The sequence below is a fragment of the Phascolarctos cinereus genome, unplaced genomic scaffold (assembly GCF_003287225.1).
Source record: "Phascolarctos cinereus isolate Bilbo 61053 unplaced genomic scaffold, phaCin_HiC Scaffold_726;HRSCAF=1367, whole genome shotgun sequence".
NCBI lineage: Eukaryota > Metazoa > Chordata > Mammalia > Diprotodontia > Phascolarctidae > Phascolarctos > Phascolarctos cinereus.
This window is the reverse complement of record NW_027556098.1, coordinates 218,930,609-218,948,315: the sequence shown is the minus strand read 5'-3', so window position 1 is coordinate 218,948,315 and position 17,707 is coordinate 218,930,609. Positions and strand designations below refer to the sequence as shown.

Sequence of the window (17,707 nt, the reverse complement as noted above, 5' to 3'; positions counted from 1 at the left end):
GAACTGACATTAGCTGTTGGCATTGGCTGATCTAAGGTTCTGATCCCCATTTTACAGATGAGGAAATTGAGGCAAACAAGGGTTGTGTCCAGGGTTACCCAGCTAGGAAGTGTTGGAGGCTGGCCTTGAACTCAGGTCTTCTTGATTCCAGGGCCAACCTTCTGTCCACTGTATCATGCTGCCTCTCTCTATTCAGTATTTTGTGAATAGTTACAAGTATAAGGACACTGACAATATTTTTGTTTTGTTTTTGTTTTTATTGAACATTTAGGTACAGATTGTCTGGCTAGTGGATGGGTGTGTGTGTGTGTGTGTGTGTGTGTGTGTGAGAGAGAGAGAGAGAGAGAGAGAGAGAGAGAGAGAGAGAGAGAGAGAGAGAGAGAGAGACATAATATTTTAAAAACCAACTTCATGGCTGTTCTGTGAAGACCCTAAGACAGCCAGGTGGTCATATGTTTTGTCTTGCTTTTTGTTTTTTTGTCAAGAAACACACGGAGTGGTAGAACAGTCAGTCATCTTTAAATAGAAAAAAATCAGTTTCCTCTTACTTTAGGGATTCTAATTCAGCGTAGGCAGGGCAGCAGAGAGGAGGCTATGATTGACAGAAGACCTCTTATGACATTGAGGTGGGTGTGGCCTCCTGCCTAGTGAAGGTTAATGTCTCACATCCTGCTTTTGTCCGATAGGTCATTGCTTGTGAGCAGCAGTACGACTACTCTTACGATGCTCGATGTGACGTCTGGTCCCTGGGGATCACGGCTATAGAGCTGGGGGATGGAGACCCACCCTTGTTTGACATGCATCCTGTGAAAACCCTCTTTAAGATTCCAAGGTACGGCACTAGATGGCTCTCTTGATTCATTAGTTTGATGTTTGGGGGGGAAAGAGTCTAGTTAGAAGGATGATAAATATTTCATAAACAATTTGCCACTGAATTCTAAGAAAGCTTCAGTGGAAAAATTATTATTTTTTTTAAGAAAGAGGAAAAATGGTCTTGTAAGAGAACCCACAAGGAATAATGACACCTTGTTGAAACAATTGCTTTCAATCCTTTCCTGATTTTCTTGGATGTTGATTTTCTCAGCTCCCCACAGAAGACTATAGATATAACTCCGGATAAAGGCATTCGTCTTTGCGTCTTTTATTTTTAAATCACATAATCATGCATTTCAATATTATTCAATCTGAATGTTATTTCAGTGTATTGGAGAAAGCATGGCAAAGAATGTGTGTGTGTGTGAGTGAGTGTGTGATAGATATTCCATCTTTTACTGAGTGAGTCCATCAGAAATGTCTTAGAGAGGCTTCTTACTCAGGTGTGAGTTGGATGAGACAGCCTTTGAGATCAGGTGGTCCTCCAAGTCTAACATTCTGTGAGCCTGTGATAACCTTCAATAATGATCTCAATGAGAGCAGAATCTATGGAGAAGAGTCATCTGTGGAGTGTGTTTAAATGTAAATGTATTTTATACCTGTCTTTATTTAATAAAGGGTTTGTACATGAGTCTGGATTACATAGCAAGTAGGATATTTATTTTATTGTTTATATCTGGTTTTTCTTCTGAATTGGACCTGCATCTGGGCAGCTTTAGGATTTTTAGTTACTGGAAAGAACTGGGGAAAGAACAATAAAAAGCTGCTATCTGAGGACTCTGTCCTAGGCTGGGTGCTGATTGACATATATTTACGTCTTCCACATTTCATTTACAAAGGAAGCCTGGGGGCTGGCTGATAGCAGTTTAAAGGCATTAACAATACAGGGGTTTGACCTTTCCTTATCTGCACAATCACATAGTTATCACAGGCTTTCAAAATTTCTCTTGATTGCAATTTGCATTTCTGATTAGGTCTATTTATATGCAGATGAGGCTCCCTAGCCTTCTGCGTCATAATGTTATCTACGTCTTCTACTTCCACTCAACCCAGATGGGAACATACAACCACTCTCTAGAAATGCTCTGGGCCTAAGCCTCTTTTTGCTTTTACAGAAGCATAGGACTGGTTCTGGCAATTAAAGGAGAGAGGGAAAATTGAGGTCTTCTAACAGAATGGCAGGTCCCTATAGGGCAGAAAGGTGCATGCCCCATTTTGTTAAAGTGAGGTGCAGAGCCATCAGAGGAGAAGTGTGGGTCACTCGATTCATCTTTTTGGAAATGGCCACAATGTTGGTATAGAGACAATATAACTTCCCCTGGTTCCCCAGTAGAATATAAATTCATTGAGGGTAGAGACTATTTCCTTTTTATCTTTACATCCTTACCACGCAGCACAGTGCCTAGCACATAGCAACCCCATAAATAATAGCTTCTTTTTTTTTTTTTTAAAGTGAGGCAATTGGGGTTAAGTGACTTGCCCAGAGAGTCACACAGCTAGGAAGTATTATGTGTCTGAGGCCGTATTTGAACTGAGGTCCTCCTGACTCCAGGGCCCGTGCTCTATCCACTGCGGCACCTAGCTGCGCCCCATAAATAGCTTCTTAAATCAATTGATAGGAGCAGCTAGGTGGCGCAGTGGATGGAGCACTGGCCCTGGAGTCAGGAGGACCTGAGTTCAAATCCGGTCTCAGACTAGACACTTTACTCTTGACCCTTACTAGCTGTGTGACCCTTTGCAAATCACTTAACCCTACTTGCCTTGCCAAAAAAAAAAATCAATTAATCAATGATTCATTCATTGACTAATTCAACTAATTCAATGACTAATTCAATAGATGTTTATTAAACCACTGCTATATGGAATACACTTTGTTACAAATTGGGCTTCCTTAGACCCTCCCATTGTCTAATAAACAAGCCACACTGTAAGTTACAGAATAGCTGATAAGCTGCATGGTGGGTAGAAGGAGTTTCCTCACTGGGGGACTCCTTATACCATTGAAATCATAGGTCTAGACACCCAACCCCCAAACTCCAAAAGTACATGGAAGGCTATGACATAAGCATTTTTGTTGTTTAGTTGTTTTCAGTCATGTCTTATTCTATGTGACCCCATTTGTTGGTTTTCTTGGCCAAGTTTTCTTTGCCATTTCTTTCTCCAGCTCATTTTACAGATGAAGGAACTGAGGCAAACAGGGTTAAGTGACTTGCCCAGAGTCACACAACTAGGAAGTGTCTGAGACCAGGTTTGAACTCAGGAAGATGAATCTTTAGGCCAGGCACTCAATCCATTATGCTATCTAGATGCCCATGATATAAACATAGATAGAAAGTAAATTAGAATGTAATAAATACCTGTCCTAGTGCACAGAGGGCTGGTCTAATGTTAGGAAGATCTGGGTTTAAGATCTCCCTTTGACACATACTGCTCATGTGACCATGAGAAAACCACTAATTCTCATGCTTTAGGTCACTCTCTAAGACAGTTCAGAAGAGTTGTGATTCTGTATTGGTGCAGGCAGTGTCCTACAGTGATGCAGACACAGATTTGGACTCCACCCTCCCAACCTGAAAATCACAGTTAAAGACAAATCAAAATGACCAATCAAAGACAATCAAAGAGGAGAGCAAAGTATTACAAAATTAAATGATGGAAAAATTACTTCCCCTTGGGGATACTTGTGGAGGAGGTGTCTCACAGAAGAGATGCATCTTAGCTTTATCTTGAAGGGTGCCACCAGGAGAGAGGATGTTGTTTGATATAGAAGGTGAGGAAGGGGAATGTCTTTCAGTTATATGTAACAGCCTTGAGAAACTAATTATTTTTGATTCAACAAGACAAAGCCGAGTTAGACAGTGGTTGTGTTATTTAGACTATTAAAAGACTTCCTCCTGGAGATCGAATTCTCTCTCTACTACACCTCTCTGTTTACACTCCTCCTTGTATTTGGGCAAACTTTCTCTTCCTTTGCAATTTCCTCACTCTCACTTCCCTAGTCTATGTCATCCAGAAAGATATCAATGGTTCTAGGGATAGGGAGTAGCTTGGTAAAGAGAAGCAGCTAGGTGGTACTAAAGCTCTGGACTTGGAGTCAGGAAGACCTGAGTTGAAATGTGACCTCAGATATATACTCATGGGTAGCCTTGGGCCAGTCACTTAAGCTCTCTCTGCCTCAATTTGTTTATCTGTAAAATGAGGACAATAGCACCTATCTCACAGATTTTTTTATGAGAATAAAATAATATTGGTTAAAGTATTTCACTTATCTTAATGCTAATTATTATTATTATAGCTGAAGTATGTTTTGGAGGGGGCAGGAAATTTGGTCTCACTTCTTTAGTCTAAGTTACAGTTTTATTTACAGAATCTTAGAATTAGAAGAGACCTAAGAGGCCATCTTATCTCACTCCGTACATGACCATGAATGTATAAAATACCTAATAGGTAGTCAACTAGCCTTTCTTTGAAGACCTCCAAAGAGAGGTCCTCACAAAGCTGACTTTCACTTTTGGACAGCTCTAATTACTGAGAATTTTTCCTTACATCTAACAGATTATGGGTCCATTGATTTCTTAATATATCAGTCCTGGCATCCCTTGAGCTTGGCCCAGTCCCATTACCATTTTCTTTAAAGGAGTCCAGTCAACAAGCACTAATTACACACCTTCTATGTGCCAGGTGCTGCTCCAAGCCTTGGACAGATCTTATAACCTTGGTAGAGCCTTATTTTTCACAAGATTACATAGCTAGTCAATGACAGAACTGAGACTGGAAGCCAAGTCTCCCTTAGTATAACCTTTGATTTTTTACCTCTGTTTAGTTCTTACATAGGTGCTGGCCAGGTCAATCAATCAACCTGATCAGTCAGTATTTATTGAGCACCTACTGTATGTGCCTAGCAATCTGTGAGGGGCAAGTAATTGTTAGCTCCAGACTTTTACAAGTCCACTTTGTATTTGGGAAAACAATATAAGTAGAAAGCTAATAAGCAGGTTCTTATGGTCCATCTCTAGTCACATAACTCCCACTACTGAATATCTGCAATCGCTAGTCAGGAAAGGCAAGCAAATGACCAACAAATCGAAACATTCAGTTGTGGATTCCCTTTAGAGCATTTGCCTGCATTACTTTTCTTTTCTTAAAATCAGGAAAAGTATACTGTGATCATTGTCACAAAATCACTGACCTGGTTGTGCTGGATCACCCTGGATCAGGCTAGTTGATACTGAGTGGTCAAGTGCTGGGGACACTGGCTTAGCAGGCCAACATATATTCTGTTTTCCAGCTCAGACAATGTTTCATTGCTTAGTCTCACTGTTCTCATGTTGCTCTCAGTAATGGACTTTTCACTTTATTTGCCACTGGCCATGCATAAGCTAGACCCTGAAGTATGTATTGCGCTATAGGCCAGCCATTTTTCTTCCTGGCAGTGGGGCTAGGGTCAGGCAGAATAATCCAGTAGATAAAATCAACATTTGGCTCACTGTTGCTTGCAAGTATGAGCAAAATAGTCCTTCATTAGTTGGTTTTTTAAGTCTGTTGGCCCTACTCTGTAAATATGTGCATATGATGTTGATTTTTGTGGCCAAAATTTTCTTCCATTCCCTAGGAAGGCTTTTTAGTGGAAAATGGAGAGATCTGCCATGATGCTTGACCATCCTGTTCTGTGGCAAAATAAAGCCCTAAACACCTCCTATATATGTGCCATTGACTCCCAATTATTTACATGAATAGACAAATCTAAATGGATAATCCTCTAACCATTTGTATTTGGCTTTAGAATATATATTTGCCAAGCTGTTTAAATATGACCTTGTTTAATATTCTGTAAATAAGCTACAAATCAAATAATGGAGCTTGTCTGTGACGACCTGATTAGAAAGGGGCTTCTGTTTAACTTTTGTTAATACATTCTGAGTTGGGAGTAGGCAAGAATTGCCCAGTACCAGCCTCCAGGCCTTTCTCAAGCCTTCCTGAATCAGGGAAAGGTGGTGAAATGTAATGTATGGATTTCAGAGTACCCTTTACTCATGTGTGAAATGAAAGGTTTGGAGTAAATGTCCTTGAAGATCTGCTCTAGCTCTTCTGTTTTTTATGATTTTCCACAGAGATGCTGGTTGATATGTACAGTGAGAACCCCAGATATCAAAAAGCAGGTAATTGAGGAGGGTGCTTGCTTAGGCACTGTTAGTGAACTGGAGACAAAGCTGGCCTGGTTGAGGACTCTCTTGCTCTCTTTTCTCTTGGTGTCTGTTTTTTTTTGTCTTTCTCCCCCCTCTGTTCATTGTGATATGACAGTCAGTAACATTTTTACACATAAAACCTATCCTTTGGTTTAGCAAAACAGTCAGCATCTGACATTCTGTCTGACACTTTTACCCCAAAGATTCCTGTAGGATTTTGGATGGTGACAGATGCTGCTAATTGTCCCTGGCTGTTTCCAAAAAGAAAAAGAAAGTGCAACCATCCTAAGTCCAGGGTCTGTCTAAATACCCTGTTACAACAGTGTATCTGTTCTGCCACTTTTAAGGTGCTAAACAGCCAGCTGTCCAGATTTGGCCTCTCTCCACTAGAGATCTTTTTGAACTTTTACAAGTTCTGGAAAATGGCCTGAACTGGACATACTTTTTGGTTAAAAGAAAATGAGTCTCTCAGGCTCCCTGTTTCAAGAGCCAATGGAAAGAAAAGAAATACAATTATTTTGGTCTCTTGGCAAACAAGGCAAATCCCCCTTCTTTACAGGTCTTTGGCTAATGGTTCCTTTCCTCCTCCTCTGTCTTTTGCAACTCTAAAAATGGAGTAAAATAAACCAGTGGCTGCTTATAATGGGTACACCCATCATATAAACGAAGTGAGTCTGGTATTATTAGCATTAATCCGAGTTCAGGCACCAGAATCAGTTACCAATGTATCTCAGTACACATTGATTAGTTTTACTTCATTCATTCCTCACAGAAAGAAGCAGACAATTTCCAAAGATCCCAATAGAAATATTTTTAGTTGAAGGTGAATTTAGTTGTTTGTTCATTTACTCATTTGTTCATTCAACAACTATTTATTAAGGGCTTACTAAGTAACTAGCATTGTGTTGGGAGTTGTGAGAAATACAAAGATAATTAAGAGTTCATATAATATAAAATTCACAATCTAGCAAATATACTATGTTGTATATAAATATTAAATAACCTTAAAACAGAATAGATTATAGCACAAGCATCCTCCTAATCACCTAGGCTTGTAACCTTGGAGCTCTTTGACCTTTCCCTCTCTCTCATCTCCCATATCTAGTTACCGAGTTCTGGCCTTTCTACATCCATCTGGCCTTTCCTCTTCATTTTCACTGAAACCATCCTAATTAGATCTCATCTCTTCTTACCTAGACTAATGTACTAGTTTCCTAAATGGCCTGCATGCCTCTCTAGTGTATCCCTCTCTGCAATTCATCCTCTATATTTCTGCCTGAGGAATCTTCTTAATACATTGCTATCCTATTATTTTTCTGCTCAAAAATCTTCAGTGTTTCCATATTGCCTACCACATAAAGCATTGGTATTCTAGGTCCTTCACCTGGCTTCAAGCTGCCTATCCAATTGTCATACTCCTCTCCTCATGTTTGTCATTCCAGCTATACTACTCTGTCCCTGACTTTCCTTCTGGTGCCTTCGCTTGTGCCATTCTCCATGCACAGAATATCCTCCTTCTGACTCTGTATTGTTCTGCTGAAATCCCTCTCTCTCCTCAAGGCCAAACTCAGATGCTTCATTCTCCATGAAGCCTTTCCTGACTTTCTCTCTCAAATTATTCATAGCATGTTGTCTGGACTTCTCCTTTGCACATATCTCACTTTCCAATTATAATAGTTATTTGTATGCTTGTTTTCCCCACTGTTACAATTCCTTACCAATAAGGCTGGTATCCTAGCTATCTTTGGATTCCCACAACCTAGCACTTTTCACACAGTGAGTGCTTAATAATTGTTGAATTAAATTGAATAGGAAAAAGCATACAAGGTACAAAGTGTTATATGAAATCTGAGCAAGGAAGCATCATTTCCACCTGGGGTAGATCAGGGAAGGCTTTCTGGAGTACTTGGAACTTTGTATTTTGAACTGGTCTTTGAAAGATAGATAGGGTTAGAGATGTGTCAGGGATGGTAAGTAGCCTTATGTTTTGTGATGGTATGGATTCGAGCAGCTTCCACGACCACAAGATGCTTGCAAAAACAGATTGTTTGGGTCCAATACAAAAATGCTTGCTAAAGTTTAAACTCTTCCTTAAATAATTTTATTCTTGTCTCTTTTACTTGAGAAGTTAGCTTTTGGGTTAGTGTAGAGGATTGTATCAATTAAGAAATTAAAGAATGACTAAGTCATTTTGACTACTATAAATACCCAAATTAACTACAAAGGACTTATGAAGGAAGACCTGTGAAGGATATCTGCACCTGGAGAAAGAACTGGTAAATAGAAGTATGTACAGAATGATTTCTCACACACACACACACACACACACACACACACACACACACACACACGTCTAATGGTAGCCATCATTAGGGCAGGGGAGGGGGAGGAAGAGAAAAAGGTGAAAAAAAAAGAAATTTACATGATAACTTTATTACATATTGTATGTAATGGATTTACAATTTCATGTGCAATCATCGTTTTTGAAATTCTTCTGTGTTGTAGAAATGCTTGTTTTATTTCATAAATTAAAATAAAATAAATGTTTAAAAAAGGAAAAGAAACTAGAGAGTAGAAGCCAAGACTAGTCAAAGTCATATCTAAGCATGTATCAGCATCTAACCTTCCCCTACATTTATGGACAGTCAATTTAGGAATGATCTGAAAATAAAAACAAGTGGATTTTAAGGATTTGGAGCAACTAGACTTTGTTCTCTAATTCTGAACACTGGGGCAGTGTAGAGACCTACAGACTGTAGGTCAGGTCAGTGAAGGCTGTTTGGGGAGGAGTGGGTTGTTGCAAGCAAAATAATTTTTGAGCCTTAAAAGTCTCTACAGAAAGAAGGTGATGATTCAAGTTGATCATTTTATCCAAACCATTAGTTGTGCTTTCTGGACTGATGCTGAGCAAAGAATACCCAGCTGCTTTGGGAATCTCAACGATCTTTGCTTCCCATCTAGCGCCAGCCAAAAATATTTCTTCTGGGAACCCTGGAAACCTCTGCTTCTTTCTCCAAGGAAAAGAGAGAAATGAATCAATGACATGCCTGGAAATGATCTTCTCTTATGTGAACTGGGAGGCATACATTTTTTGTATACAAGGATAAAGTGTTAACAAGTTACAGGAGGCCAAGACTGTCAAACCTCCTACACTCCCAACCCCCCTCTACTCCAAAGACCCTGTATACAGATACTTGGGAACATGATGTTGCAGGAACCCCTGATATCATTCCCTGTCAGGAGAGTCCTTCTTCCAGGATTTAGAGGTAGGAGAACCTTGGCATCCCAGGTTGGCTGGTGTTTTTGGATTTCTATGTATTCCTTGTGCATACACACACACACACACACACACACACACACACACACACACACACGTATGTATATACATACATGTATGTATGCAGGCAATGTCCAACTGAGAGACCAGTTGTGTTCTAATAGTTCATTTGTAAATCAATTATTTGGAGTTCAGAACAAATATTACCATAAAAATGATTTGTGCCAGGTGGTGCAATGGATAAGGTGCTAGGCATGGTGTCAGGAAGACCCGAGTTCAAACTGGGCCTCAGACACTCACTCCCTGCATGACCCTGGGCCAGTCGCTGAACCCTGCTTGCCTCAGTTTCCTCATCTGTCAAATGAGCTGGAGAAGGAAACGGCAAACTACTTGAGTATCTTTGCCAAGAAAACCCCAATGGAGTCACAAAGAGTTGGACACAACCAAAGATGGCCAAACAATAACAATAAATTATAGGCAATGTTTAGGGGAATCATATTTTCTTGACAAAAATCAAGATACCTGGGTCTGACAAGGGTTATTCCTTTTGAAAAGCCTCATAAAAAGTGCATTCATTCTTCTGGTGCCAAGATGGCAGAGTAAGGAAGGAACCCTCGGAAGCTCTCCCAAATTTCCCTCCAAACAACTAGAAAACCACCTCATAATTGATCTAGGATCTGGGAAGCAGCTTAAAGCCCAGCAGGAAAGGTCTTTCTCACTGGAATGGGAAGGGAATGAGGTCCAAGAGCAGCAAAGGCTGCAGCCAGCCTCAAAGCTGGGGGCCTGCAGCAAGGGTTCAAGCCTAGGGCAATTCACCAGTGAGGCCACACCCTCCTACAAACCAGCTGCCCCCTAGGCAAGTGAGCAGTCAGTGAAGTTGCAGCAGAGGCCTCACCCTAGCAACTCCACCCCCAGTACAGCCACCAGCTGGGCCTTGACCCCATTGCTGACCAGTAGTGAAAAAACCAATAAGTAGATACAACATTGGTTAATTTGATTTAAAAAAGTAAAGAAGAAAACCAAATTACTAATATCAAAAATGAAAGGGGTAAATTTACCACCAATTAAGACAACTGTTAGGAGCTATTTTGTCCAATTATATGCTAATAAATTTGACAATCTAAGTGAAATAGATGAATATCTACAAAAATATAAACTACCTAGATTAACAGAAGAAGAAATAAAATACTTAAATAGGAAAAGGAATTGAACACGCCATCAATGAACTTCCTAAGAAAAAATCCCAAGGACCAGATGAATTCTGCCAAACATTTAAAGAATAATTAATCCCAATACTGTGTAAACTATTTGGAAAAATAGGCAAAGAAGGAGTCCTACCGAATTCCTTTTACAACACAAATATGGTGCTGATACCCAAACAAGGAAGAGCCAAAACAGAGAAAGAAAATTATAGACCAATTTCCCTAATGAATATTGATGCAAAAAATTTAAATAGAATACTAGCAAAGAGATTGCAGCAATATATCACAAGTATCATGCACTATGACCAGGTGGAATTTATACCAGGAGTGCAAGGATGGTTCAGTATTAGGAAAACTGCCAGCATAATTGACCATATCAATAACAAAATGAACAAAAATAATATGATTATCTCAATAGATTCAGAAAAAGCCTTTGACAAAATATAGCACCCATTTGTATTAAAAACACCAGAGAGCATAGGAATAAATGGAGCTTACCTTAAAATGATAAGTAGTATTTATCTAAAACCATCAGCAAGCATTATCTGTAATGGAGATAAGCCAGAAAGAAGCCTTTCCAATACAACCAGGGTGAAGCCAGGATGCCCATTATTCATCTCTATCACTTAATGTTGTAGTAGCATTGTTAGCTATAGCAATAAGAGAAGAAAAAGAAATTAAAGGAATTAAAATAAGCAAAAGGAAATAAAACTATTATTCTTTGCAGATGATATGATGTTATACTTAGCGAATCAACTAAAAGTTGAAATTATTAACAAGTTCAGCAAAGTTGCAGGATACAAAATAAACCCACACAAATCATCAGTATTTCTATAGGTTACCAACAAAGTCCAATAGCAAGAGATAGAAAGAGAAATTCCATTTAAAATAACTGTAGATAATATAAAATATTTGGGAGTTACCTGCCAAGACAAACTTAGGAACTATATGAACATAACTATAAAACATTTTTCACACAAATAAAGTCAGATCTATACAATTGGAAAAATATTAATTGCTTATGGGTAGGCCAAACCAATGACAGTTCTACCTAAATTAATCTATTTATTAAGTGTCATTTCAATCAAACTATCAAAAATTATTTTATAGAGCTAGAAAAAAAATAATAACTAAATTAATCTGGAAGAACAAAAGCTCAAGGATATCAAGGCAATCAATGAAAAAATGTGAAAGAAGGTGGTCTAGCTTTACCAGATCTCAAACTCTATTATAAAGCGGTAATTATCAAAACAATCTGGTACTGGTTAAAAAATAGAATGGTGAATTCAGTGGAATAGATTAGGTACAGATTACATTATAATAAATGACCATAGTAATCTAGTATATGATAATCCCAAAGATCCAAGCTTTTGGAACAAAAACTCATTATTTGACAAAAACTGCTTGGAAAATTGGAAAACAGTATGGTAGAACTAGGTATAAATCAACATTTGGCATACCAATATAAGATCAAAATGGGTACATGATTTACACATAAAGGTTGATACCATAAGCAAATTAAGAGGGCATGGAATAGTGTGTCTTTGAGATTTATGGATAAGGCAAGAATTTAAGACCAAAGAAGATATAGAGAGCATTACAAAATGTAAAATAGATAATTTTGAATATATAAAATTCAAAAGTTTTTATACAAACAAAATCAATGCAACCAAAATTATAAGGAAAGCAGAAAACTGGGAAAAATTTTTACGAGTATCTCTGATAAAGGCCTCGTTTCTCAAATATATAGAGAACTGAGTCAAATTTATAAAAATACAAGTCATTCCCCAATTGGTAATTGGTCAAAGGATATGAACAGGCAGTTTTCAGATGAAGAAATTAAAGCTATCTATAGTCATCTGGAAAAAATGCTCTAAATCACTATTGATTAGGGAAATGCAAATTAAAACAACTCTGACATACCATCTCATATCTATCAGATTGGCTAATATGACAAAAAAAGGAAAATGATAAATGTTGGAGGGGATGTAGGAAAACTGAGACACTGATACGCTGTTGGTGAAGTTGTGAACTGATCCAGCCATTCTAGAAAGCAATCTGGAACTATGTCCAAAGGGCTATAAAACTGTGCATGCTCTTTGATCCAGCAATACCACTGGTAGGTTTATATCCCAAAGATATATAAAAAAAAATTAAAAATTAAAAAAAAAGGAAAAGGACCTATTTGTACAGAAATATTTATAGCAGCTTTTTGTGATGGGTAAGAATTGGAAATCAAAGGGATGCCCATCAATTGGGGAAAGGCTAAACAAGCTATGGTATATGATTGTGATGGAATATTATTGTGCTATAAGAAATGTCAAGCAGGATGATTTCAGAAAAACCTGGAAAGACTTATATGAACTGATGCATAGTGATGTGAACAGAACCAGGAGAACATTGCACACAGTAACAGAAATATTGTTCAATGAACAACCGTGAATGACTTAGCTATTCTCAGCAGTGCAATGGTACAAGAAAATCCCAAATGACTAAAAATGAAGCATACTGTCTGCCTTCAGAGAAAGAACTGATATTTTTTGAATAAAGACTGAAGCATGCTATTTTTCTCTTTTCATTTTTCTTTTATTCAAGTCTTGTTGTTCAAAATGACTAATATGGAAATGTTTTACATAATTGCACATGTATAACTTATATCTGATTTGCTTACCATCTCAGGGAAAGGGGAGGGGATAGAGAGATAAAATTTGGAACTCAAAACTTTAAAAAAATGTTTAAAAATTGGGGAAAAAAGAACACTCATTTTCATGTTGTAAGGACTGCCCCTTAAAAATTGAGGGCAGATGGTCAGGATATGTACAAGTGAAATTGTATTGTTGATCATTTGCCTTGGATATATTTTGGGGTTAAAAACTTGTGGGCTAGCCTGGGAACCTGATCACCATGTATAACGTAAGTTTTTAGCAACTGCTTTACAAACAGACTTTTGGAACATGTGTCATGTTTAGGTTGAGGACCCAATGAATCTTTCCTGCCAGGGTCTCCTTCCTTTTTAGCCTCGATCTCTAACAGCAGAACTCAAGAGAGTCCATATGGTCCATATTGGGACACTGGCAAATCTAAGGCGCAGTTATCAGTGAAAAAAAAATGGAGAGGAAAGAGAGGAGAGTGGGGTACAGTGCTTATGGTAATAAGTATTAATATGTGTAGGATCATAGGTTTAAAGCTAAAAGACACATTAATGATCATCTAGTTCAACTTTCTCATTTTACAGATAAGGAAAATGAAGCCTAGATGGGTTAAGTTTCTTGTCTATGGTCACATGTTGCTGATCTGGGATTTGAACCCGGTTATTACAATTCCAAATAGTGTCTATAACACTATTCAATGCTCTCTATTATCTGTGCTTATTGGGAACCAAATCCCTCAAAAGAATTTTCACACAAAATAGGTTTTAAAAAAAAAAAGAACAAAGGCAAGTGTCCCTGTTTCCTATTTCAGAAAGATATCATATTATACGTAGTGGATAAAATCAGTTGACAAGTACTTATTAAACACCTACTATGTGCCAGGAACTGTACTAGGAGCTGGGAATGATGAGAAGATAAGGTTATAAGCCTAGGTGGCGGGGGTGGGGGAGGGGAGGAAGAATGGTGGTGCCAGTGATGAAAATAGGGAAGAAGATAAGGCAGAACTGATTTGTGCAAGGTGTTTAGTTTTGGACATATTAATTTTGTTGATGAAAAGTCTCCAAAGTAGAAATGTTCTATAGGTATCCAATGATACAGAACTGGAGTCAGGGGTAAGATATCAGGACTAGGCATAGAGCTCTGAGAGTCATAAGTGTAGAGGTTATAGCTGAAGAGATGAGACAGAATTAGTCCACTGAGAGGAGTATGGAGAAAGAAAAACAAGGGCCAAGAAGTAAGCTTCAAGAAATGCGCACTATAAAGCTTTCCTAATCCTAAATTTTCTAATTCACCAACTAAATCATCCCCACAAAGAAACCAGTCATTTTACCCTGCTCCTCAGCTGCAAAAAGAGGTTGGGAGGGAGGAAAATTTCAAGTCATCAGTGATTGCCTGACAATTAGAGAATTATCAGCCAGGTGTTTTCCTTTAGGGCTATGGAATATGAGGAGAAGGAATGAAAACTAAACTATCATTGAAGTGATGAGTTGAGGGCTGGTTTAATAGCAAAGGATGCCTGCTTGGATTTACTCACAGACCTGTGGTTTCCTTGCTAACACACAACATTTAGCTCCTTGCCTCTCAGGAACCTTCCCACATCTAGCATTTCTCATAAAGCAGGAGGCACTAGAATAATTGGGATCATTTAGCACTTCCTGAGTACCCAACATTGGTATGGTTCTGATGGTTCTTCAGTGAAGACGCAGAACATCTTTTTAATAGTCTCTCCTGGGGAGGCTCCTAATTCCACTTCCAGCTTCTTTTAATGTGAACTATTCAGTATTATTTAGTCAGTAAAGCCTCCCCTCTCTGCCTTGTGTTTTCTCCAAGGATTGCTGGTGGGGTGAGGACTTTGACACTCCATTTCCTTGGATAGCTGGAGGCAGGAGGCAGAAGTGCCCCAGAAGGATCCCCCATCTGAGTAACATATTTGGTAATTCTTTTTTTTTCTCCACCAGAGTAGAGCAGCTGGGGCTATTGGTTCATGCTGAGGTGATGCTCTGTGCTTTCTGGGCTTTAGAAGAGGGGGAGGATTCAATGCTGCATGTCCACTGACTGGGAATGAGTTGACAAAGCAGAATGAGCTGCCAGAACCTTTAATTCAGTCCCAGGCTCTGTAAAAAGCCACCCAATTAGAAGGGAAAGATCAGTCATTGTTATAAGTTATTGGTTTACTATAAAACAGATGAGTAAATGCAAGGTAATCTGTGGAAGGAGAGGGCTCTAACAATGGGAATCATCACTGGGAAAGGTTTAGTGTAAGAGGAGGCACCTGAAGAATTTAGGCATTCTAAGAGGTGGAGGTGAAAAAAAAGTGGACGTTGAACATTCGGGACAAATTGGGCAAAGGCATGAGGTTATGAAATAGGATGGTGACCTAGGGGTCTGGCTAGAATATGGCAGAAAGTGAATCTGAAAAGTTAGAGGAAAGTGTTAGATTTTAGAAGAATTTAAATTCCTGGCTGAGAAATGTGCTTTTTATCTGAGAAGATACAGGGAGCCTTCTTGAATAGAGGAACGACATGGTCAGACCCATGGCAGCTGTAAGGATGATGGATTAGAGAGGGGAAAGACTAGAAGATGATTACAATTTTCCAGGAAATGGACAATGAAGGCCTGCAGTAGGGTAGAGAATGAGCTTTTTGGTGATTTCTGGTAATGACCTGATCCTATATATCGGTTATAAAACATATATTCTATAAACCAATATGTAAACCATATGTTCTATAACCAATATATTCTATATTGTTGTTGTTACCGTTTTTGTTATTTGGGTCTCCCAGGCCAGATTGAATTCATATTCCGTGTTAGGCTTATAGCTTCATACCAAAATGGAGGGCTTATGAAGCACAGAATCTTTCAGGTAGCAAGCAGTTGGCTCCAAACCTCTGAATCCCCAGAAGCCAAGCTCCCTAGTCTAACCTTTGGTGCCCTCCAGCTTGGGGCCTTTACCTCTCTGTGCCTCCATTTCTTCCATCTATAAAATGAGTCAGTTGAACTCGATGGTGTCTGTGGTTCTTTAGTTCTAAATCTATCCTTCTGCAGCCCCCAATCTACTCTAGATTGATGTTGGTCATCTTTGACGTAGAAGCTTCTGGCTTCTTGGGGTTCAAGGTCTCTAGTGGATCTAAGTGCCCTCCAAAGCTGGTCTTTCTATTTCTTCTACTGTATCCATACAGTTTTGCTTAGTGGTGTTGATTTTGCCTTGTGTGGCTCCAGGATTGGGTTATTTTTCCATGAAAAGAGTTTTCTATATAATATGTCAAATAATGATTCACTCCAGTCATTCATTTCAGCTTCTCCTGGGAATAGAGTCTTGCTATTGGCACTATAGTTGTCTTAAGAAGACCATCATTCATATCAAGTCTCCCCATTAGCAGATACAATCCAGAAAGTTGCAAGAGCCAGCATCCTGTACTTGAAAGAACCCTGGACTTGAGACAGAATATTTGGATTTAAGTTCCAGCTTTGCTATTTACTAAGCTATATAACTTTAGGCAAATCACTTTACCCCTTTGAGTATCAGTTTCTTCATCTGTAAAATGAGGGGATCAGACCAGATGATATATGTGGTCTGTTCCTGCCCCTATCATTCTATGAGTCTTTGGAAACTGACTTCCCTCTAACCAAGGGACATTGTACAAGGGGAATTAAATGAAGAAATTAGATTTAAGAATTATGTGTGTGTGTGTGTGTGTGTGTGTGTGTGTGTGTGTGTGTGTGTGAGAGAGAGAGAGAGAGAGAGAGAAACAGACAGACAGACAGACAGACAGACAGACAGAGAAAGAGTCAATAAGCATTTATTAAGTGCCTACTATGTTAAGTGCTGGGGATAAAAAAAAAAGGCACAAGACATTCTCTACCCTCAAGGAGCTCACTGTCTAATGGAGGACAAACCAAGCAAAAACTTATGTACAAGGGACAGCTAGGTTGCTCAGTGGATAGAGCTCCAGTCTTGGAGTCAGGAGGACCTGAGTTCAAATCTGGCCTCAGACACTTGACACTTATTAGCTGTGTGACCCGGGGCAAATCACTTAATCCTGATTGCCTCACTAAAAAAAGCAAAAAAAAAAACCAAACCCAAAAACAAACAAAAAAACTTATGTAAAAGCTCATGCTCTCTTTCTCTCTCTTTATATATATATATATATATATATATATATATATATATATATATATATATATATATATATATATATATGACTGAGAAATAACAAAGGGAAGGCACTTGCATTGAGAGGGATCAGGAAAGTCTTCTTCTAGAATTTAGGATTTTAATTGAGACTTCAAGGAAGCTAGGAGATGAGAAGTGTAGAGAATTATAGGCATGTGGGACAGCCAGTGAAAATGCCCAGCACTGGGAGAGTCTTGTGTGAGGATTTTATATTTGATCCTGCAAGTAAGAATAATAATATTCTTATTATTAAAAAACTGGAGTTTATTGAGTGGGTATGTGTGTGTGTGTGATGATACGGCCAGACCTGTGCTTTAGGAAGATTTATTTGACAGCTGAGTGGA

The 17,707-nt window shown here is 38.7% G+C and overlaps 1 protein-coding gene across 1 annotated transcript in view; it reads left to right on the top strand.

Moving 5' to 3' along the window:
• MYO3B (myosin IIIB) overlaps window positions 1-17,707 on the top strand; it is a 632,072-nt gene that overhangs the window by 64,570 nt on the left and 549,795 nt on the right. The window contains exon 6 of the mRNA XM_078146159.1: window positions 687-832. Within this exon, the coding sequence (XP_078002285.1) occupies window positions 687-832 (146 nt within the window). The remainder of the gene's footprint in view (window positions 1-686; window positions 833-17,707) is intronic.